Below are 24369 nucleotides of genomic sequence, written 5' to 3' on the forward strand. Positions count from 1 at the left end.
ACTCGGAATCCTTAACCCACTGATCAAGGCCAGGGATCAAATTCGCAACCTCATGATTCCTAGTAGGATTCATTTCCACTGAGCCACAACGGGAGCTCCAAGAATGTTATTTTTAATAGAAGCATGTGTTTAGGCCTGAACAGCTTTTTTTTTTTTTTTTTTTTTTTAAACAGTGCGGAGATATTTTTGGATAATTATTTGAAAGATTTTTAAGTAACGTCCAAACTTCACTTCCAGTGACTTTTTTAAGTTTTCCTGAGATAGACATACAGCATAGCTCACTAGAGGACAGCTATGAAAAAAAATACATTTGACCATATGTCACTCAGGATGGAGACAAGGGTATAGTCATCATTTGAAAATACGACGAGTTTTTCTAAGCACTTCTCTTAACAAGAGTGAGAGATGTCATTTTTCAAGGAGAAACTTCAAGAGGATCTATTTGGTCTCTACACCCTTCTCTGTATCCTGTTTTATCTTTCATGCCACCACTACACTAATCGTAAAACATCACTATTGGGGTGTTACTGCCTATTGGAAACATCTCCACTTTATCTTGCATTTGAGGACAACTGGTGAGAGGATTTTCTTTCTCATTTACATAAAGGCTACACATGCATTCTTGCTCAATATAATTAATGTATCTATTCTGTTTTTGCTTTTTTTTGCCTTTTTTTTTTTTTTTGTCTTTTTGCTATTTCTTTGGGCCGCTCCCTCGGCATATGGAGGTTCCCAGGCTAGGGATCTTATCAGAGCTGTAGCCACCAGCCTACGCCAGAGCCACAGCAACGAGGGATCCGAGCCGCGTCTGCGACCTACACCACAGCTCACGGCAACGCCGGATCGTTAACCCACTGAGCAAGGGCAGGGACCGAATCCGCAACCTCATGGTTCCTAGTCGGATTCTCTCACCACGACGGGAACTCCTTTTTTTTTTTTTTGCCTTTTTTAAGGGCTGCACCCATGGCATATGAGTTCCCAGGCTAAGGGTGGAATCTGAGCTGTAGCTGCCAGCCTACACCACAGCCACATCAACTTGGGATCTGAGCCATGTCTGTGACCTACACCACAGCTCATGGCAATGCTGGATCCCCAACCCACTGAGTGAGGCCAGGGATCAAACCCACATCCTCATGGATGCTAGTTGGATTCCTTTCTGCTGCACCGCAACGGGAACTCCGGTATCTATTCTATTCTTTAATAAATATTTTTTCATTTATATATTTATTTATTTAATATTATTTTTTAATTTCCCCAATACATTTTTTTACCTACTGTACAGCATGGTGACCCAATTACACACACATGTTCTTTAATAAATATTGAAGACTTTCCAAATAGCAGACACTATACTTTTCTCCTGTCAGTAATTACTTGATTGTGTCAAGTTGAAAATACCTGAGGAAAAGGGACATTAGAAAAGGAATAACTTTCTTACCAATTATTTGAGGATTATAGTAAAATATTTAATAATTAATCTCATGATCTTCTCCTGTTCTCCTATATATACACTCTTCACAGTGGTGGACAAAATTCAGCCAATTTTCAACAGAGTTTTTGTCTCCTCTGCCTGTCTTTGACCTCCAGTTTCTGATTCACTTTGTGGTCCCCATTTTTAACCCAGGGTTTTCATTTCTATCATTTGTTTGTTAGTTAAATCTGATGGATTTTTAAACTATAATTCAACTATTTTTGTGTGTTTTCCTTTTAGTCTCAGACTATAAACCTCTCAAAGCCAGGAATAATATATTCTACTTCATTTTCCACAAAATACAGAAGATAATGGGCACTCAATTAGTGAACACATAAATAATGTCATGTTATTAACTAATATTGATTAAATGAAAGGACAAATAAATTCTGCTATTTATCTAGCAAAAAGTGAATCAAGGTAGTCATAAGAGAATTGGCAGAGCAAATTTAAACAATAAACTTATGTTGAACACTTATTTGGTTAAATAACAGTAAATAATGTAACTATTGTAGAATATTAATCTTGTCAATTTGAGAGACCTTTATGCAGAGGAGTCAAATTATTTATATTCACTCTTTCTTTTGATGAAATAACCTACCTGCCTATGTTGTGTAGATACAGCCTAAAGATTCAGGATTGGAATCGTACTCATCAAGTAGATTTATCATCATTTTTGCAATGTTTATTTCATGAAAACTTATAAAACAGTTTAGAGATGGCTGTCATATTTTATAGATTTGCTCAGTCTTTTTTAAAAAAAAAAAAAAAGCCCTAATATCTAGTTTCCTAATAATTAGGAAAAGGACAAGTTCTTATAGAGATGACATTGAGATGTCTTCTAAGAAAAAAAATGTATCCAAAACAAAGCTTGTTCCTCATTACTTGTTACAAACACAAGTCAAAAATAATAGTAACTCAAGAGGGTAACCAAGAAGTATGCATGTGTGTGGAGAGGAGTTATATTATGAGGGGTATTTGTTTCTTTTTCCTTCCAATCAGCCAAGATGGGCTTATTTACTTTCTTCAGCTTTACTGAGGTATCATTAACAGATAAAATTGTGAGATATTTAAAGTATACTGATGATTTGATAGCCCTCTATATTGTGAAAAGTTTTCCCCCATCAAAGTAATTATCACATTCATCACCTCACATGTTCATCTTTTTTTTTTTTTTTCATGAGGGCATTTACGTTCTACTCTTTAAGCAAATTTCAATTATACAGTACAGTGTTATCAACTCTAGTCACCATGTTATACATTACATCCTCAGGCCTTATTCATCTTCTAACTGAATATTTGTATCTTTCACCAACCTTTACCAATTTCCCTCACCCCCAAGTTCCTGGAAATCACTTCCCTACTCTCTGTTTCTATGAATTCTTTTTTTCTTTTGAAGATTCAACACATAAGTGATACCATGGAGTATTTATCTTTGGCTTATTTTACATAGCATAATGCCTTCCAAGTTCATCTATAGTTGCAAATTATGGTATTTCCTTCTTTTTAAAGGCTGAATTATATATATAGTACATACTGCATTTTCCTCATCCATTCATCCATTGATGGGCACTTAAGTTATTTCCATAACTTTGGCTATTATGAGTAATGCTGCCATGAGCATGGGAAGACAACCGTTCCTTCTAGTTATCATGTTTCCTTTGTGTATATACCCACAGGTGGGATTGCTGGATCATGTGGTAGTTCTGTTTTTGCTATTTCTTGACGAATCTTCATACTGATTTCCATACTAACTGTACCAGTTTGCATTTCTACTACTAGTGAACAATATTTCCCTTTTCTCCATATTTTCATCAGAATTTGTTATCTCTTATTTTTAAAAAAAAATTTCTTGAGCTATAGTTCATTCACAGTGTTGTGGTAGATATCATCTTTTTGCTACTAGCCAGAGAGCATGTTTCTTTTTTTGTCTGTTTGTCTTTTTAGGGCTGTACCCTTGGCACATGGAGGTTCCTAGGCTAGGGTCAAATTGGAGCTGTAGCCTCTGGCCTACACCACAGCCACAGCAACTTGGGATCTGAGTTGCATCTTCCACCTACACCAGAGCTCACGGCAATGCCGGATCCTTAACCCACTGAGCGAGGCCAGGAATTGAACCTGCATCCTCATGGATGCTAGCCAGATTCATTTCCGCTGAGCCACAATGGGAACTCCCAGGAGCATATTTCTTAAAAACAAAAGAAAATAAGCAAAAATTCCCCCCCCCCAACCCCAAGAGGTTAGGAAAGTGGAGAGCATTAGATTTGTCTAAATACAAGATATATGTTCATGGAAACAGTAGGATGGACAGTGTGGTGAGTTGTGGTATCAGACAGACTTATGCTAGAATCTCTTTTACACTTGATGTGTTACACCCTTACAAGAGTGAAAAAACTACAGAAATAAAGCAACAGTATTTTCCTGGTATAGTAACTCTCAGGGGTGGTGACCATTTTGGTTGTCTTAGGGATAGTGACCATTTGCATTTGCAAATTAATATATTTCACAATAGAAACTTATCCTGAAGAAAATAAACCACTTAAATGTTAATTAGTAGCCCCACTGTATAGTTGTGTTTGTGTTTATTAATAGCCCCCTAGAAATTTCCCCTACAGAGATCTACTAAAATAAAATCCTAAAATCTGTAAGCTTCAATATTGCCCAGTGCCTTCCTCTCTAGTTCACATCTGACCTCCACTGCAGTTGCTTGTTCTGGAAAGCATAACATAGAACACAGAGCTTGGGGGTGGATATAACACGAAGAGCTGCTAGTCAGATGGCAGCCAGATGTAGGATAGCTCTGAAGGAGGAAGGCAGCCCTTTCCTCCAGTGTATAAAGTCAATTATCAAGCAAAGACTAAATCAAGGTGATAGGCATTACCGTTTTAAGGAAACTTTAGCCAATTCTGTTTGGAAAACATTCCTTCCTGCGTATTTTTCATTGTTGTTGTTTTGTTTTTTAATTCAGATGCTAACTATTGATGGCTAAACTAAAAACAATCCCACATTTACTCACAAACTGTAATTGTGTAGTGGAGGGAAAGCAGTGCCTTATGAATCTTCCCTATGGTCTTCCAACCCGCATGGTTAAATGTTCCTTCAACCTGTTTTATAATATTTTTTTAGCTTTATAGTTCCTATTTCTCATATCTGTGTGTTCATTTGCATTCTACTGCCTTACATTCTTGTAAGGTATCATTATTAATACCAGAAGTGGAATTCACCAATATTATTAGCAGCGTTACCCCCAAATCATCAAATAAATGTAATCATCCTCATTTAAAGTTGATATAAGAATCGCTCTTTTTGTATCTGTCTATTGGCTGATGACAACTGAAATAGGACATTCAAAATAGTGAGAAGAAATGTTTGTTAGAGGCGAGGTGGCAGATGCTCTAAGGTTATGCTTAAAGTATTTCCTGTTTTTTTTTTTGGCTTAAATCAGCAGAATTTTTTAATTGAAAAATGTAAACTATTGCACTCCTGGGGAAAAATTAGGTATTATGGTTTATTATAACAATCTGTACACAGACATTTTACCTCCTCAGAAATACCTTAGAACCCTTTCATGGAAATAAAAGCCTGTTCATACAATCAATTTTCTTTCTTTGGTGTTGGCATGCTTTGTAATTACATTGAGTTATTGTTGCACTGGTATTCATGTTCCTGTCAAACTTTCTCTGCCTTTCTGCTTCATGGCTTTTTGTTTGTTTTAATAATAGACTTCAACTCTTTTTTGAGCAACACAATTGTGACTGTCCAAAAAAATCATATTTGGATCAGCTAAAAGAGCTTAATTCTAGTTCTTGGTAATTACTCATCTTTGTTGTTTTAAAACAATTTTACTTTATATATGTTTTTCTCTATAGACACAAATTTCTTTCCTTACAACTTTATTAATTTACTCTTCTTTATATTTTGTTGCTTTTGTTATTAAGTTTCCAGCATTTTTTAATTGATTATAGACTAACATTAGACATGCTTGCCCCATTTTTCTTTTCTATTTTACGTCATAGATACACAAATCTTAAAATGATATTATATTTATTTTTTCTCATATTATTCATCTTCAGGGTTTTTTACCCTGTGGTAGACTAAACAGTTGTCTCCCCAAAGATGTCCATATCCTAGTCTTTGGAACCTTTGACTGTGTTGTTTTACATAGTAAAAGAGACTTTGCACATGTGATTAAATTAAGAGCTGCAAGAGATTATCCTTATCATCCAAATGGGCCCTTAAGAGAGGGAGGCAGGAGGCTAGGTCAGTAGCTGTAGATGTGATGGAAACAGCATGAAGTGGGGTTGACGTGAGGAAGAGACCATGGCCCATGAGGGTAGGTGGTCTTGAGAAGCTGGCGGAAGCAAGGGATTGGGGCTTCCAAAAGGAACCAGCCCTGGGGAGAGCTGGACCTTAGCTCAGTGAGGCTGAATTTGATGTTCTGAACTCCAGATCTGTAAGGTGATGATTTGTAGGGTTTTAAGCCACTACGTTTTTGGTAAGTTTGTTCCAGCAGCAAGAGAGAACTGATACACATGCTGATGAACACTAGTTTATAATTGTTTTCTCCCAAATCCTGCCGGAGGATTATCTGATTACATTTAACTTTCTCCCTGGAGGGCTACTGGATTATGTATATTACTGTTTCCATATATGGGAATGCCAAAATGACCAGTAGTTTTTTGTTTGGTGATTGCTAAAAATCCTCATTTGTTAAAGTTAATCATAATAAGGACATTGTTTGAAATATTTGAAAGAGAAGCTTCTATTTGAAAGAGAAGCTTTGTTTTTAGTGGTAAACTATGCTGTATTTCTGTCTCTTTTCTTTGTCAAATTACTTTGTAATGTATCTACCTGAAAATGAAGAATAATATCATTTATCAGGGGTACTTTCCTCTTTACCTTATTTCTCCTAGCTAATTTATTCAGAAGTATTGGTGATTAGACATTGTGACTAAGAGTATCATACAGTTGACTCTTGAACAACACGGGCTTGAACCGCACGGGTCCACTTTTATGCAGAACTTTTCCACTGTGGGACTGTGTAAGTACTCCATAAGCTATGGTTGGTTGGTTGAATCCAAGGAGACGGAGGGCTGACGTGGATTTTTTTTCTGCATGGTGGGTCAGTGCTGCTGATAGCATGCCTTGTTCAAGGGTCAATTGTATTAGCATATTAAGGAAGGATGCAAAATGTTCAGGTTTTTTTTTTTTTGTCTTTTTAGGGCCTCACTCATGGCGTATGGAGGTTCCCAGGCTAGGGGTCTAATCGGAGCTATAGCCACCAGCCTATGCCACAGGCATAGCAATGCCAGATCTGAGCCATGTCTGCCACCTACACCACAGCTCACGGCAATGACAGATCCTTAACCCACTGAGTGAGGCCAGGGATCGAACCTGTAACCTCATGGTTCTTAGATTCGTTTCTGCTGCACCATGATGGGAACTCCAAAATGTTCAGTTTTATATCTCTTTCAGTAATTTGTCATTATCAACTGATATAGAAAAATTAAATTAATGGTGGAAAGAATTCTAAGTATATATCCTAATCTGTCAAAATGTCATAAAAATCATTTATTCACTTCTGTATTTAACAGGAATATGGGCACTTTTAATATATCCAGTCCAGCAGACCACTACTCCTATGTAATTTATAGTTTAATGTGGCACCATTGGACTACCTAGTTGACCCTCCATATAAAAATAGTACATTGTCGTAAGTCCAGAGAAGTTTAAATATTCATAAGGTGTTATTAAACAATATTTAAGTGAAAACCTTAGGTTCAAAAATTTTTATTTATTTATTTTTGGCCATGCCTGTGACACACAGAAGTTCTGGAGCCAGGAATTCAGCCTGCACCACAGTAGTGACATTGCCAGATCCTAAACCCCCTGAGCCACTAGGGAACGCCACTAAAAACCTTAAAAATGACATATTGAAAATAATAGATAGAACATAACCTAAGAATTTTTACTGACCTTTTGTTAATTTTCAGTTTTTACATGAAACGTCAACCTCACTAATGACTAAATTTAAATCATTTTTAAACCAGGTTTTACAATAGCTCTGTTGACAGAACTTGCTGGCAGATACTGTGAAAGCAGACTTTTTAAAATTTCTTTGAATGTCATTTTTAAAATCATGATGTAGAGAAAACAGATGAGCAAAGATTGCGTATGTGAGAGTTAGGTAAAAATTACAACTAGGCAGAAGAGCTATCCTAACAACAATACAAAATATAGATACTCAGCTCTTAATAGTAAACTATCATTAATGAAACTAACCACTTTTAATATCTGCTTGTGGAGTGTTTCATTGCCTTGAAGATGTAGTTTAATTTGGGTGTTAATTGGTACTGAAAATTTTGGAGAACATCCATTTTCCAGATAATGACTATTAGTGTGCTCTTTGGAATGAACAATGAGAGTATTTGTCCCCAAGTTCTTTAACAATAATTAAGTAATTTCCCAGTGATAAAAGAAGTCTGTTTCTGTTGGGAATTTGTTCACTGCAAAGTAAATGATAGAGCTCTAATTATAGTGATTGGATAAATGAAAATGAAAATAAATAGGTTTCAAAGTTAATACAGAGAATTTGAAATGCCAGTAACTAGCAATTATTTAGAAATGCTCATAAAACATTAACCAAAGCATAATAACTAATAAGCTTTTATATTTTAATGAATGTTGAGGCAAAGAATTAATTTAAAATGTAACATTTTAAAACAATCTTAAAAGATATATAAGCTTGTTGCAACTTGTATTGAGTATAATACTATGTAGCTACTTAGCTAATAGAAAAGCATCTTGGAAGCACTTTCCTGGTGAGATATTAAGATATGATGACCAAGGATGATACAATGAAGTAAGTGATTTTGAATTTTCCAGTGATACTCCTTCTAATGCAGCTCTGGAGTTCTACTGAGAAATAAAAATTTTATAAAGGATTACAGTAGAGACTTGAAGATTGTGGTATACTGAGTTTACAACCATTGCAGCAGAAAGCAGGAAGAGTTCATTTCAGGAGATATTCAAAGCACTGTTTGAACATTTGTAACCTAGAAATGGACTACTGTCAAGAATAATTACAGGTCAGTTAGTACAGTACAGAGCAAACCAAATGAATTACACTATAGGCAGAATTTTTGTTGAAGCAAAAATCCTATTAACCACTATTACCAATAGGATAAGAAAATAACAAAATGACAAAATAAGAAAATAAAAAAATAAAAAGACAAAATAGTTGTTCAGCACTTAATAGAGCCAGATGAGTTCATGTACTTTACATGTGTTTTCTCATTTATTGCTTACAAAAACCCTGTTTTGTGGGTGTGTTATTATCATCTCCATCTGTGTCCTCTCTTCTCATCTTAGTCCTCTGTCTTCTTGTTTTGACTGGCCACTCTGCTACAAGTGTTTTTGCTGAAATCATCAATGGCTTCCTCATTTGCTGAAAGTATTCAGTTTGATTGTACTTGAACTTCAATGCCACTTGCTGCTGTTGAACTTTTTTTTTTTTTTTTTGCCATTTCTTTGGGCCGCTCCCGCGGCATATGGAGGTTCCCAGGCTAGGGGTCGAATCGAGGCTGTAGCCACTGGCCTACGCCAGAGCCACAGCAACGCGGGATCCAAGCCGCGTCTGCAACCTACACCACAGCTCACAGCAATGCCGGATCGTTAACCCACTGAGCAAGGTCAGGGACCGAACCCGCAACCTCATGGTTCCTAGTCGGATTCGTTAACCACTGCGCCATGACAGGAACTCCATGTTGAACATTTTTAAAGCCTTTGACTATACTTTGGTGAAATCAGGCTTCTCATGGCTTTCTTTTTTTTTTTTCTCAGACCTTTAGCCAGCCCTTTATTTCTTTCTCTTTCTATTTTTGGATGCACCTGCAGCATATTGAAGTTCACAGGCCAGGGATTGAATTCAAGCCACAGCTGCAGCAATACTGGATCCTTAACCCACTGCTCCAGGCTGGGGATTGAACCCATGCTGCAGCCTCAGAGACAATGCTGGATCCTTAACCTGCTGCCTCATGGTGGAAACTCCCTAGCCAGCCCTTTAAATGCTTCTCCTCCTCAGGCTTATTTTTCCCCCCTGCATTTCTACTCTAAGTAATAATATTGGACAAACTCTTCCTTCGTCTTGATTTTTGGGGGTAAAGTTTTCAAAGTTCCTTCATGTTATAACATGTCTCAGAATTTCATTCTTTTTATGGCTGAATACTATTCCATGTGGTACATGTATATATCACACTTTATTTATCCGTTCACCTATTGATGGACACTTTTTTTTTTAACCTTTTGACTATCATGAATAATGCTGCAATTAAAATGGGTGTACAAACATCAGCTGCAGTCTCTGCTTTCAGTTCTTTTGGGCATTTACTTAGTGAAATTGCTGGATCATATGGCATTTCCATGTTTAACTTTTTGAGAATAAAGCATACTTTTTAAAAAAGTTAAAACCATACATATTGTGAAGACATGTCAGTGATTTATTTAACGCATGAATGAGGGAATCAGCAAGATAGTAAAGCTGATTCAGTGGCAAATTCAGGAGACTGGAGTGGCAGTATGCTGCAGTTGGGTTACTAAATTTGATAAACTTGTAAATGTTCATCAGGTCAAGAAAGGCATATCTTTGAGAATATCTTTTCTACCTGTTAGAAATCATTTGCAATTTATCAGTCTTCTTGAAGTTACATAATTGTACAGACTCTGGACCCTAATCCAGAGAAAGTATCAGGTCAAAAAGTTACATTTACCTAGAAAATCATGAAACCTTAGTTGGGCTTGTTGGACAGTGTTTGGTATGATATTGAAAGGCAATCTTTTTACTTGCCTGCAAATTTTGGATAAATTTTTCTTAACTTTTTATTTACTCACTTTCACCTTGTTAATAGTACTTTTTGCATTCCACCCTTTTTTTTTTTTTTAAAGTAGACTTTATATTTTAGATTAGTGTTAGGTTCACAGTAACATAGAATGGAGAGCACAGAGATTTCCCATAAATACCCTGACCCCACATACGCAGAGCATTTCATTGGCCACATTCTCCACCAAAGTGGTACATTTGTTACAACTGATGGATCTGCATTGACACTTAATTACCTAAAATCCGTAATTGACATTAGGGGTTTCTCTTGGTGTAATACATTTGATGCGTCTTGAAGGATTATGTGATGACATGTATCCACCATTATAGTATCGAAGAGAAGAATTTCACTGCCCTAAGAACCCACTGTCTTCTGCCTGTTCTTGCATCTCTCCTCTAATCCCTGGCAACCACTGGCATTTTTACTGTCTCCATAGTTTTGCCTTTTTTGTCATATAGATGAAATTATATTGTATGTGGCCTTTTTAGATTGGTTTCTTTTAATTAGTAATATTCATATCTTTCCCCCCATTATCTTTTCATGGCTTGATGGCTCTTTTATTTAGGGCCACACCCACAGTGTCTGGAAGTTCATAGTCTAGGGGTCAAATCACAGCCACAGCAATGCCAGATCTGGGCCTCATCTGCAACCTACACCACAGCTCACAGCAATGCCAGATCATTTAACCCACTGGGCGAGGCCAGGGATCAAACCCATGTCCTTGTGGATTCTAGTCAGATTTGTTACTGCTGAGCCACGAGGAGAACTCCTTGATGGCTCATTTCTTTTCACCACTGAATAGTATTCCACTGTCTGATGTACTACAGTTTATTAAGCCATCACCCACTGAAGGACATCCTGATTGCTTCTAAGTTCTGTCAGTTGTAATTAAGGCTACAGTAAGTATGCAAGTATAGGTCTTTGTGCGGACATAGTTTTCAGCTTTGGAGGGTAAATACCAAGGAGGGCAATATGGAAAGAGTATGTATAGTGTTATAAGAAATTGACAAATTGTCTCCCAAAGTAGCTGTAGTATTTTGGTTCCCAGCAGCAATGAGTGAGTGTTCCCGTTGTATCACATCCTCACTTCCATATGATGCTGTTAGTTTCTGGATTTTGGCTATTCTAATAAGTGGGTAGCTGTATCTCACTGTTGTTTTAATTTGTAGTTTCTTGACAAGTTAAGATGTGGAACATCTTTTCAAATTATTATTTGACATCTGTATATCTTCTGTGGTAAGATGTCAGTTAAGGTCTTTATCCACTTTTAAAAATTAGGTTGTGTTTTCTTATTTTTGTGTTTTAAGCATCTTAGTATATTTTGTTGTCTTGATTTTAACTCTTACATTTCCATTGATAACTCCAAAACCTCTATCTCTTGCTGTGACCTCTTTTAGTGATGATCTTGATTATTTTAGCCATTTTATGTAGCTGATCTTTAGTGTTTCCTTTGTGTTGTTGATAAAATACCTAGGAAACAGCAACTTTTCGCCTGTGTTTCATCTTGTCCTTTTCTGACATCACCACCTGTGATGACGCCACACTTTGCCCAGTCCTCAAGAACTTCCTCAAATTCACATTCGATATGTCTGTAGTATTTGTTTATTCTCTCAACAGGTATCATCACCCTTAGAGTCCTTAGCAATTATTTCCTTACTTGTTTAAACATCATGTCCTGTGGGTCTGGACCTCAAGGCTTTATCCCCTTCAGACCTTTGAACATCAGAAGCCCGTAATGCATAACTCTTGGATGACTACATATGAAGGACATAGCAAAGAAAAATTGATTGTTAACTGAGTCTCATTTGTAACTGTAAAATTTAGTCCACCACATAATTACAGGTGGATGTTTTGTTAGTCCATCGAACAAGTTGCTATTTATAGTCAATATATCTGAAGTCATTGAAATTTGACAAATAGTCCAGAAATCTCAGCTTTGTGTTCCACACCACAGCTCATGACAATACCAGATCCTTAACCCACTGAGCAAGGCCAGAGATTGAACCTGTGTCCTCATGGATTCTAGTTGGGTTCATTACCACTGAGCCACCATAGGAACACTATCAGCTTTGTGTTCTAATACTGTATTGCATTGATCTCCACATGGCTAACAACTAACATAGTTCTTGACATCTAATACTCAAAAAAAAAAAAAAAAGCTTTTGAAGAATTAATAAAATTAACATTAATTTTACTAGTTAGTTATCAATTAAAACTTCTAGGAGCATCTTCACAGAAATAGGAAAGGAATGCTGTCAATAGTAATTGTTGGCCTTTCCAATGTGATGATTACATATATAATAATAATTATTATTATTATTTTAGTCTTTTCTAGGGCTGCACCTGAGGCATATGGAGGTTCCCAGGCTAGGGGTCTAATTGGAGCTGTAGCTGCTGCCCTACGCCACAGCAACATGGGATCCTAGCCGCATCTGCAACTTATACCACAGCTCATCACAACTCTGGATCCTTAACCCACTGAGTGAGGCCAGGGATTGAACCCACAACCTCATGGTTCCTAGTCAGATTCGTTAACCACTGAGCCAAGATGGGAACTCCAACATATACGATTATAATGTTAATATTACATATAATAAAATTAGCTAACTCTTTTGAATACTCTATTTGTGCCAGGTTTCATGTTTACTTTAGGTACAGCATCTCACTGAATTCTTACAGATAACTGCTTTCATTGAAAAGGAATTTGAGACTCAGAGAGGTTAAATAATTTGCCTCAGGCCACAGAGCAGAGCAGGACATAATTCATATCAGATATATCGAATTTCCATGACTCCCATAGGTGTCATTTCACTCACTTACTTTTAGCTAATCCTCAGAGTCTAGATTAGATGCCCAGTTGCAAATTGTTTCTTTTTACAGACTTTTCCAAATTGTTTTGTACTTAACTGATTGTCAGCATCCCTTACAGTTATTTCTGTGAAGTAAGCAGGTACTCATAGGTATATCCTTAGTACTCAAAGGATGAAAAGGAATAGATGGTTAATAAACAATGTTAGAATTGAATTGAATTTAGAGTTCAATTTGGAATTGAATTGAGCCAAACTTCCGATCACCTAGGGATTGAGGAAGAACTTAAATAAATGTTTTCTGAAAGTGTATCTTATACTCTGTAGCTGGATTCCCATGTATGTAAATTAGAAAGAAAACCAAGTTATTTATATAGCAGGGACAATATTAATCTTTTGCACTGAGTATTATCACATTATGATACTAGTATTCCTTTTTTTAAAAAATAATATTCAGAAACTGAGCTCAGAGAGGTTAAGAAACTTTCTCAGAGTCAAAGCTTTTAAGATTCAGAGATTTGAGTCAGGACCTTTATATTTCCAAAACCAAGCTGACTCCATTATACTAACTAGGCTTTATAATTTGATTAACATAATTAAAAAAATGTTATTTATGATGATATGTTACTGACCCTGGTCCTTGGACCCTTTAATCAGTAGAATTGATAAGAGACCAGATGAGAAATTCAGGCAAGACTTTATTGGGGCTCCTGCTGCAGCAGGAGGGAGTAAAAGCAAGTAACAGGTTCCCTTCCTTGATCCTTAAGGAGGGAAGGCTGATTCCATAAATGAGGTGAGGGTAGGCTCAGATCCAGGGATCAGGCTGGAGGGATGGCATAGGTGGTCTGCCCACCCCCTTGGTGTGCTATGTGCAGGGATCATGTGCAGGACCCTGCTTTGGCTCTGGCACCTCAGAAGTGGCAGTTGCTTTGTGGTCTTTTTGTATCTTATTGTTCATAATCCAAATTCTTTGTAGCCTGTTGCTTTGTGGTCTTTTTGTGTCTTATTGTTCATAATCCAAATTCTTTGTAGCCTGTTGCTTTGTGGTCTTTTTGTATCTTATTGTTCATAATCCAAATTCTTTGTAGCCTGTTGCTCAAGGAGACATTTCTCCAGGTCCCAGCCTATCTCAGATATATAGAATAAAAAGGGGTTTGGCTATAAATTAAAACTTTTTTTTCTTTTGAGGGCCACATCTGGGGCATATGGAAGTTCACAGGCTAGGGTTCAAATTGGAACTGCAGCTGCAGGCCTATACCACAGTCACAGCAGAGTGGGGTATGAGCCATGTTTGTGACCTACACTGTAGCTCACTACAATGCTGGATCCTTAACCCGCCAAGTGAGATCAGGGATCAAAACCCGCATCCTTGTGAATACTAGTCTGGTTCTTAACCCACTGAGCCACAGTGGGGAATCCACAGCAGGGAATTCCATCAAAACGTTCTTATCTCATTCATAATTTTGTAATTTTCCCACAGACAGGCTTTGTTTTGTCAAAGTTTCTGATACTACGTAGGGCTTTCATCAGCTTTTGGCTGATTAAAATGCTTTGAATTTAATAACTGATAAATGACATGAATATACTCTTGGATTGTGTGGAAACATTGATGAGACTTCAAGAATTTAAAAAAAATGAACTTCACGTGGGAAAACACTATTACAATTACCATAAAATTTTTAAAGTAAAATGAATTTTGTTTTATAATTTTAGATGTGTTAACCATACCATTTGGGAAATAAGTGGAACCTTGAATAGTGCTTCCAAAAGAAAGTATGCACATGAGATTTTAAGGGGAATTTGGTATAATCCAGGCTTCATTCCCAAAGTTCCACCCTGAACATTGTAAGATGGCTTCTGTTTTGGTTATGCAAAATATGCTAAAGTTAAAGATTACAGTTGCTTTAATTTCTGTGAAATGCCTTGACTTATAAAATATTGGCATAATGTCTTTAGAAGTAATTATGAAGAAGCAAAATGTAGTTGTTTGGGTCTAGATAAAGAATATCAATGAGATCTACCATGCTATTAATGTAAGAAAAGCTAATATTAAGCTAAAATAAAGCATCCTAATTTTAGAAGCCACACTGGCAGAGTTGCTTGAAAGGTGCACCCAAATAATGCTGAAAAATTATTGTCAAGTATATGGTGATGTCTTGACTGTTATTTTACTTATTTTTCATCCATTCCTATTTCTGGAGAGGATTTGGGGTATGTATTAATAACAGAAATATGGGGAGTTCCTGTTGTGGCACAACATAAACAAATCCGACAAGTATCCATGAGGATTTGGGTTTGATCCCTAGCCTTGCTCAGTATGTCCGGGATCCAGTGCTGCCATGAGCTGCGGTATAGGTCGCAGACATGGCTCAGATCCTGTGTTGCTATGGCTGTGATGTAGGCCAACAGCTGCAGCTCCGATTTGACCCTTAGCCTGGGAATTTCCATATGCTGGAAAGCATAATAAGCAAAATAATAATAATAGTAACAAAAATAAATGAAGCAACTGAAATAGAACTAAATCTGCCATAGTCATGATAGTTATGCCAGGAAAAGAGCTATACATAAATTTGTTTGCTTATAGAGCTTTGCTTTCGGTTCCTTTTAGCTGCTGGACAAAAAGAAAAACATGATGATAAGCTTATATTGTACTTCTCAGTAATAGGAAGCATATATGAGCATTAGGAGAGCATTTTCATAGTATAAACTCTCAAAAGTAAATGTGTTTTGTAAGGCATTTAGACCAAGTATGCCTAGCATGTCATGAATACCTATATAATGATATTATAGTAATATATGTATAAACAAATGAAAAATTAAATAAAGGCAAATTGATTTTTATTATTTTCATGTAATGGTCTTTGATCAAAATAAGGGACCATACTTTTTTTTTTTCTCTTTAGGGCCGCAGGTGCAGCATATGGAAGTTCATAGTCTAGGGGGCAAATTGAAGCTGCAGCCACCAGCCTATGTCACAGCCACAGCAATGTGGGATCTGAGCAACGTCCTCAAACTATACCACAGCTCACGGCAACGCCAGATCCTTAACCTGCTGAGCAGGGCCAGGAATCAAACCCACGTCCTCATGGTTACTGATGGGTTTGTAACCCACTGAGCTAAAATGGGAACTCCTGGGGCCATGCTTTAATAACAAGGTTATAAAAGATACATGGCAACCTCATTTTTTATATGGATCCTTAATTACAAGTTAAGGACATAGTGTTTTATCAGAATACTGTGAATCTGTATTTTATTTTATTATTTTATTATTTATTTATTTATTTAGTCTCTTTAGGGCTGCACCTGTGGCATATGGAGGTTCCCAGGCTAGGAGTCAAATAGGAGCGGTAGCCACCCTCCTACACCACAGCCACAGCAAGTCGGGATCCGAGCTGCATCTGCGACCTACACAACAGCTCATGGCAACGCTGGATCCTTAACCTGCTGAGTGAGGCCAGGAATTGAACCTGCATCCTCATGGATACTAGTTGGGTTTGTTAACCACTGAGTCATGACGGGAACTGCATGAATGTATACTTTAAATACTATGGTGAAAGGGTAAACAAAACTGACAAACCTCTGACCAGAATTACCAAGAAAAAAAACACCTAAATAAACAAAAAAATGAAAAAGGAAACAGAACAAAAAATACACTGAAATGAAAAAAAAATAAACACATAAGGGAATACTATGAACAATTACATGCCAACAAATTTGACAACCTAGAAGAAATGGAAAGTTTGTAGAACTTTGCAAAACTGAATCATATATTTTGAATAGAATGAATTAGAAGTGAAATAGAATCAGTAATTTTAAAACTCCCTACAAAAAAAAAAAAAAAAATCTAGGTCCAGATGGCTTCATAGTTGAATTCTACCAAACATACAAAGAACTTTTACTAATCCTCAAACTCTTTCAAAAAGTTAAAGATGAGGGGAAACTTCCAATGATATTTTATGAAGCTAGCATCACCCTGATACCAAAACCAAAGATACCACCAAAAAGAAAATTCCCCCTCCCCCCCTCCCTGCCTTTGGCTATACCTGAGGCATTTGAAATTTCCTGAGCCAGGGATTGAACTTGAGCCACAAAAGTGATAATGCTGAATCCTCAACTATTAGGACACCAGGGAATTCTCTATCTTTTTTTTTTTTTTTTAAATCCTGTTTTATTTATTTCCTCTCTGATCTTTATTATTTCCTTCCTTCTGCTGACTTTTGTCCAGTTTTGCTTGTTCTTTTTCTAGTTCTTATTTATTTATTTATTTAGTCTCTTTAGGGTTGCACCCTTGGCACATGGAAATTCCTAAGCTAGGAGTTGAATCAGAGCTATAGCTGCCGGCTTACACTACAGCCACAGCAACTTGAGATCCAGGCTGCATCTGTGACTTACACCACAGCTCACAGCAATGTCAGAGCCTCAACCCACTGAGCAAGACCAGGGATTGAACCTGTATCCTCATCGATGCTGGTCAGATTCATTTCCACTGAGCCATGATGGGAATTCCTCTTTCCAGTTCTTTTAAGTTGTAGATTAGGTTGTTTGAGATATTTCTTGTTTTTTGAGGAAGGCCTGTGTAGCTATTAATGTCCCTCTGAGAACTGTTTTTGCTGCATCCCATGTATCTTGTACAGGACAAGGATACTTACTCTCACCTCTTCTATTCACTATAGTATTGAAAGTCCTAGCCACAGCAATCAGCAAAGAAAAAGAAATAAAAGGTGTCCATATTGAATGTGAAGAAGTAAAATTTTTATTATATGCAGATGATATGATACTTAATATAGAAAACCCTAAAGACTCCATACAAAAACTACCAGCTGATAAACAAATTCAGCAGGGTAGTAGGATACAAGATTAGCATACAGAAATCCATTGCATTTTTTTACACTAACAATGAAATATCAGAAGGGGAATGTAGAAACACAATACCTTTTAAAATCACACCCACCAAGATTAAAATACTTAGGAATAAACCTGACCAAGGAGGTTAAAGACTTATATGCTTAGAATAAAACATTAATAAAGAAATGAAAGATGATTTAAGTAATCAGAAATATATCCCATGATCTTCGATTGGAAGTGTGTGTGTGTGTGTGTGTGTATTTTTTTTTTTTTTGGCTTTTTGAGGGCTGCACTTGTGGCACATGGAAGTTCTCAGACTAGGAGTTGTATTGGAGCTGCTGCTGCTGGCCTACACCACAGCCACGGTACTGTAGGATTCAAGCTGTGTCTGCAACCTACACCACAGCTCATGGCAATGTCTGACCACTGAGCAAGGCCAGGGATTGAACCTACATCTTCATGGATACTAGTTGGATTTGTTTCCCCTGAGCCACGACAGGAACTCCCTGAAAGAATTAATATTGTTAAAATGGCATACTACCCAAGGCAATCTACAGATTTAATGCAATCCCTATCAAACTACCTATGATATTTTTCGCAGAACCAGGAAAACTAATTAAAATTTATATGAAAGTATAAAAGACCCAGAATTGTCAAAGCAATCCTGAAGAAAAAAGGAGAAAACAATAGGCATAACCCTTCTAGACTTCAGACAATATTACAAAACAGTGTGGTATTGGTGTAAAAATAGATATATGGATCAATGGGACAGAATAGATAACCCAGAAAAAGCTACATACCTACGGTCAATTAATCTTTGATAAAGGAGGCATGAATATACAATGGGAAAAAGAGATTCTTTTAGCAACTGGTGTTGGGAAAGTTGGACAGCTGCAGGTAATCAGTGAAGTTAGAATATAACTTTTCACTTTATGCAAAAATAAATTCAAAATGGCTCAAAGATTTAAACATAAGACATGAAACCATAAAACTCTTCGAAGGGAACACAGGCAAAACATTCTCTGACATAAACTGTACCAATATTTCCTTAGGTCAGTTTCCCAAGGTAATAGAAATAAAGACAAAAGTAAATGAATGGGACCTAATCAAACTTACAAGCTTTTGTACAGCAAAAGAAACCGTAAACAAAACAAAAAGACAACCTACAGACTGGGGGAAAATTTTTGCAAATGAGAAAACTGACTAGGGCTTAATTTCCAAAATATACAAATAGCTCATACAACTCAACAACAACAACAGAACCACCTAATTGAAAAATGGGAGAAGACATAAATCATAATTTCTCCAAAGAAGACATATAGATGTCCAGTAATGCAATCAAAATGCTCAACACTGCTAATTTTTAGAGAAATGCATGTCAAAACTATAATGAGGTACCACCTCACACTGGTCAGAATGGCCATCATTGAAAAGTCTACAAATAACAAAAGCTGGAAAGTGTGTGGAGAAAAGGGAACCCTCTTATATTGTTTGTGAGAGTGTAATTTGGAAAACAGTATGGAGGTTCCTCAGAAAACTAAGCATAGGGTTACCATATGATCCAGCAATCTCACTCTCGGGCATATCCAGATAAATCTGTAATTCAAAAATAAACATGTACTCCTGTGTTCACAATAGCACTATTCAGAATAGCCAAGACATAGAAGCAGCCTAAATGTCTAGATGAATGGATACAGAAAATGGGGTACATATATACAATGGAATACTACTCAGCCATAAAAAGGAATGAAATAACGCCATTTACATCAACATGGATGGAAATAGAGATTATCATACTAAGTGGAGTAAGTCAGAAAGAGAAAGATATCACCGACAAGTGATATCACCTATATGTGGAATCTAAACTGTGGTACAAATGAAATCATTTACAAGACAGAAATGGACCCATGAACAAGGAGAACAGACATGGTTGCAAGGGCTTCCCTTGAACCTGGGAGTTTGGGGTTAATTGATGTAAATTCTTACACTTAAAATGGATAAGCAATGAGGTCCTACTGTATAGCACAAGAACTATATTCAATGTCCTATGACAAACCATAATGGAAAAGAATATACACATATATAAAGAATGTATATATATGTATAACTGAATCACTTTTCTGTACAGCAGAAATTATGACTCAACTATATTTCAATTTAAAAAGAAGATATAGTACTTTTTTGCTTTTTTAGGGCTGCACCTGTGACGTATGGTAATTCCCAGGCTAGGTGTTGAATTGGAGCTGTAGCTGTTGGCCTATGCCACAGCCACAGCAATGTGGGATCCAAGCCACATCTGCAAACTACACCACAGCTCATGGCAATGCCAGATCCTTAACCCACTGAACAAGGCTAGGAGTTAAACCCTCATTCTCCTGGGTACTAGGTGGGTTCATAACCTGCTGAGCCACAGTGGTAGCTTCCAAAAAAATGTAGTTTTTGATGATTTATCTTGATAAGACATAGTAGTTGTAGGATATAGTAAATTACCTTTTAGCATATATAATTTTTTAATACCAGTCATTTTGGCTGATAATTACAAGGAAGCAAATAATTTGAAATTGAATACTGTTGAGTGCTAGAAGTAATGTCAAGTGGATATCAACCACGTGCTTTGGCTAAGCCAGCATAATTGGAATTTTATTGGAAAATGATTGAACCTACTGTGTATTTCTACTTAAGTGGAGTGCCAAGCATATTTTTGTGGAATGAAAAAACTTTGATCAGCAAGCTTCTCACCTGAGATAGTTCGGCCTTTGTCTTGGACATATTTTGAGCTAATTTCTATAGCTGTCATAATCACTATCATATGTGAAATAACCACTTAAGTCCCACTATAAATTGTAAGATATGTGTGTATTTCAACAAAAAATGCATAGAGCTGTGAATGTCAGTCTTCATCCTTCAGGGTTTCCTTCACTTTCTCCTTGAGTCCATGTTCCTTTGATTAGGAAAACGTTATCTCCCCCTCCTCCTGCTCCCGCCAGTGATACAGATATGTTCAGTGTCAGTTTATATAATCCTTCATTTATCTGACTTTCGCATTTCAAAACCATCTGGATATGATTTTTTTTTCTTTTTTAGGGCTGTACTCATGACATATGGAAGTTCCCAGGCTATGGGTAGCATTGGAGCTACAGCTGCCAGCCTATACCACAGCCACAGCAATTCAGGATCTGAGCTGCCTCTGCAGCCTACCTCACAGCTCAGGGCAACGCCAGACCCTTAACCCTCTGAGCGAGGCCAGGGATTGAACCCGCATTCTCATGAACACTAGTTGGATTAGTTTCTGCTGTGCCACAATGGGAACTCCTGATTTTTAAAAATCAATTTATATTTTGTGTTGAAGTTTTTATGAATTTCAAGGTTAGCTGTAAGATGTAGGTAGATCAAATCTTTCTTCCCTGGGTAGTTCAGTGTAATTGTGTATTATTATTATGTGCCTTCTCCTCCTCTGAGAGATCTAAAGATCTCTAAAGCTCATAGGTTAAAGTAAATTCCTTGGATTTTTCTAGAGTCACTGCCCAAAGCTTATGCATTATTTAATGTTTTGTACATACATAAAGTGTGTGCACTTATGTTTCATAAAGATGTATTAGGTCTTATTTAATAAAACATAATCTATCATTTCTTCCTACTTAAATATTTGGATTTTGATTTGAAGTTTTTGATCTGATTCATTTTGATTGGTCAAAAGGTATGGATAGATAGTATTTTGTGTGTTTTGAATGGTTGAAAGTAAGGATACTAAAGCTCAATGTCATTTATGCCTTGAACACTTTTGTACATACTCTGAGTTCAGAAGATATAATTAAAATCCAAAGACCTGAACATAATGCTGTAATGCTGTGTTTGTGTATATCAACAACCCAGTGTGTACCAGGATCCCATTTCAGTGGCAGATATAAAATGTATTAATGTACTAAACAGGTTTCTATGTTCATATATTCTATATAATCTATATATTTTGGTACAATTCAACTTGTACAGTTTTAAAATGAAAACTTTGGAGACAGACAAAAAACTGAAATAAAATGATTAGTTGAGGAGTGAATTTCAAAACTCTTTTCTCCTATAGTTGAATATAACAATATTTACAACTTTGGCATGTACTCTCATCTGTTTTGCATAATCCAATTCTTATTTGACTGTCAATAATCATTTACATATATGAGTAGTCAAGAATAATTTTCATTTTCTCAAGTATATATATATGTGTGTGTGTGTTTTTGTTTGTTGTTTTGGTTTTTTTGCCTTTTCTAGGGCTGCTTCCTGCGACATATGGAGGTTCCCAAGCTAGGTGTCTAATTGGAGCTGTAGCCGCCGGCCTACGCCAGAGCCACAGCAACTCGGGGATCCAAGCTGCGTCTGCAACCTACACCACAGATCATGGCAATACTGGATCCTTAACCCACTGAGCAAGGCCAGGAATCAAACCTTCAACCACATTGTTCCTAGTCGGATTTGTTAACCATTGAATGCCACAATGGGAACTCCTATATGTGTTTTGTATACATGGTTTTATACAAATTATTTTGTAGTTTACCATTTAGTAAAGACAAATGAGATAATTTTTCCTGGCTTCTTATTTATTTTTAACCAAAATTTATTCCACTTTTTGGGGAATAATAGTGATAATACTTAGCAGTTCCTGTATTTTGATGACAATATCAGCTAACCCACTGGTATAATTTACCATATTAATGTGTAAAGCAGTTAGTGGTAAAATTCTTTTATGACGTTTGAACTCTCAGCTGCTAAAGGAATGACTGTAGAGGGTAATTAGACAGACATAAGGGTCTTATACTTCGTGATCAAGCTGTTTTAACTATTATCCATAAAAAAGAATGAAAGAATGCCATTTCAGCAACATAAATAGACCTAGAGATCATCATACTAAGTGAAGTTGATCAGACAAAAACAAATATCATATGATATCACTTACATGTAGAATCTAACAAAAATGATACAAAAGAACTTATAAATTAGATAGAAACAAACTCACATATTTCAAAACCAATCTTATGGTTACCATGGGGGAAATTGTGGTGGAGTGGAGGAGGAATTGGGGGGGTAGGAATAACATATATGCACGACTGTTTAAAATAGATGATTAACAAGAACCTACTTTATAGCACAGGAAAAATATTTTTGGTAAGATTTTAATTTTTTCTATTATAGTTGATTTACAATGTTCTGTCAATTTCTGCTGTGCAGCAAAGTGATCCAGTCACACACTCACACACACACATATATATACATTGTTTTTCTTACATTATCCTTCCATCATGTTCTTCACAAATGACTAGATATAGTTCCCTGAGCTATACAGCAGATCTCATTGCTTATCTAATCCAAATGCAATAGTAGCACAGGAAAATTTACTCAATAGTTTGTAATAACCTATATGGAAAAAAAGAACGGATATATATACACAACTGAGATTATACACACACACACACACACACACACACACACACATATGTATATAAAATAACTGATTCATTCTGCTGTACACTTGAAACTAATACAACATTGTAAGGAAACTATGCTCCAATAATTTTTTTTTTTAGGAAAAGAAGAGCAATCATATCTGTTTTGCCAAGCATTGAATCCTTTGTCTGGTGATGAATACCTTCTTAAAAATAGCAATAAACACACACATGCACACATCTTTTTTTTCCAGGATTATCGAGTTAACATCTTCCTGAGACAAAAATGGAATGATCCCAGGCTGAAGCTCCCTAGTGATTTTCGGGGCTCAGATGCACTGACGGTGGATCCCACAATGTACAAGTGTCTGTGGAAACCTGACTTATTTTTTGCAAATGAAAAAAGTGCCAATTTCCATGATGTAACCCAGGAGAACATCCTCCTCTTTATTTTTCGGGACGGAGATGTCCTTGTCAGCATGAGGTACTCTTTTATCTTTAATCTCTGTAGAAACATATTTTCCTTTAAAAATCAGCATATCACAGAGACGGGTATTAAGTGACTTCTAAGACTCTGTTTTTACTTGCAGGTTATCTATTACTCTTTCATGCCCTTTGGATTTGACCTTGTTTCCCATGGATACACAACGTTGCAAGATGCAACTTGAGAGCTGTATGTAGATAAGATCCCAAGTGACTATAGGAATAAAAATGCTTAAAATTTCTAGGCAATACAAGCTGCTAATATCTTAGACAATAGCAGTAAAATGAATGCTTTTGATTACAAATAGGCATTAGAATAATTTATGTAGGGAAATTATAGAATTTCTTTCACTGTATTAATTTGTGCTAAGGTAGACAAATCCTTTTGGTACTAGCTTTTTATTTCAGTTTAATTGTTGTGGGTGTAGGTGTACACTTCTAACTTCTTACCA

The 24369-nt window shown here is 36.5% G+C and overlaps 1 protein-coding gene across 2 annotated transcripts in view; it reads left to right on the forward strand.

Annotated features, from left to right (window-relative positions):
• Positions 1–24369, forward strand: part of GLRB (glycine receptor beta) — a 121374-nt gene that overhangs the window by 62690 nt on the left and 34315 nt on the right. For both annotated transcript variants that reach the window (XM_047798591.1, XM_047798592.1), the window contains 2 exons: positions 23689–23918; positions 24025–24107. In XM_047798591.1, coding sequence (XP_047654547.1) covers positions 23689–23918; positions 24025–24107 — 313 coding nt within the window. The remainder of the gene's footprint in view (positions 1–23688; positions 23919–24024; positions 24108–24369) is intronic.

Source organism: Phacochoerus africanus, chromosome 10 (assembly GCF_016906955.1).
Source record: "Phacochoerus africanus isolate WHEZ1 chromosome 10, ROS_Pafr_v1, whole genome shotgun sequence".
NCBI classification, from domain to species: Eukaryota; Metazoa; Chordata; class Mammalia; order Artiodactyla; family Suidae; genus Phacochoerus; species Phacochoerus africanus.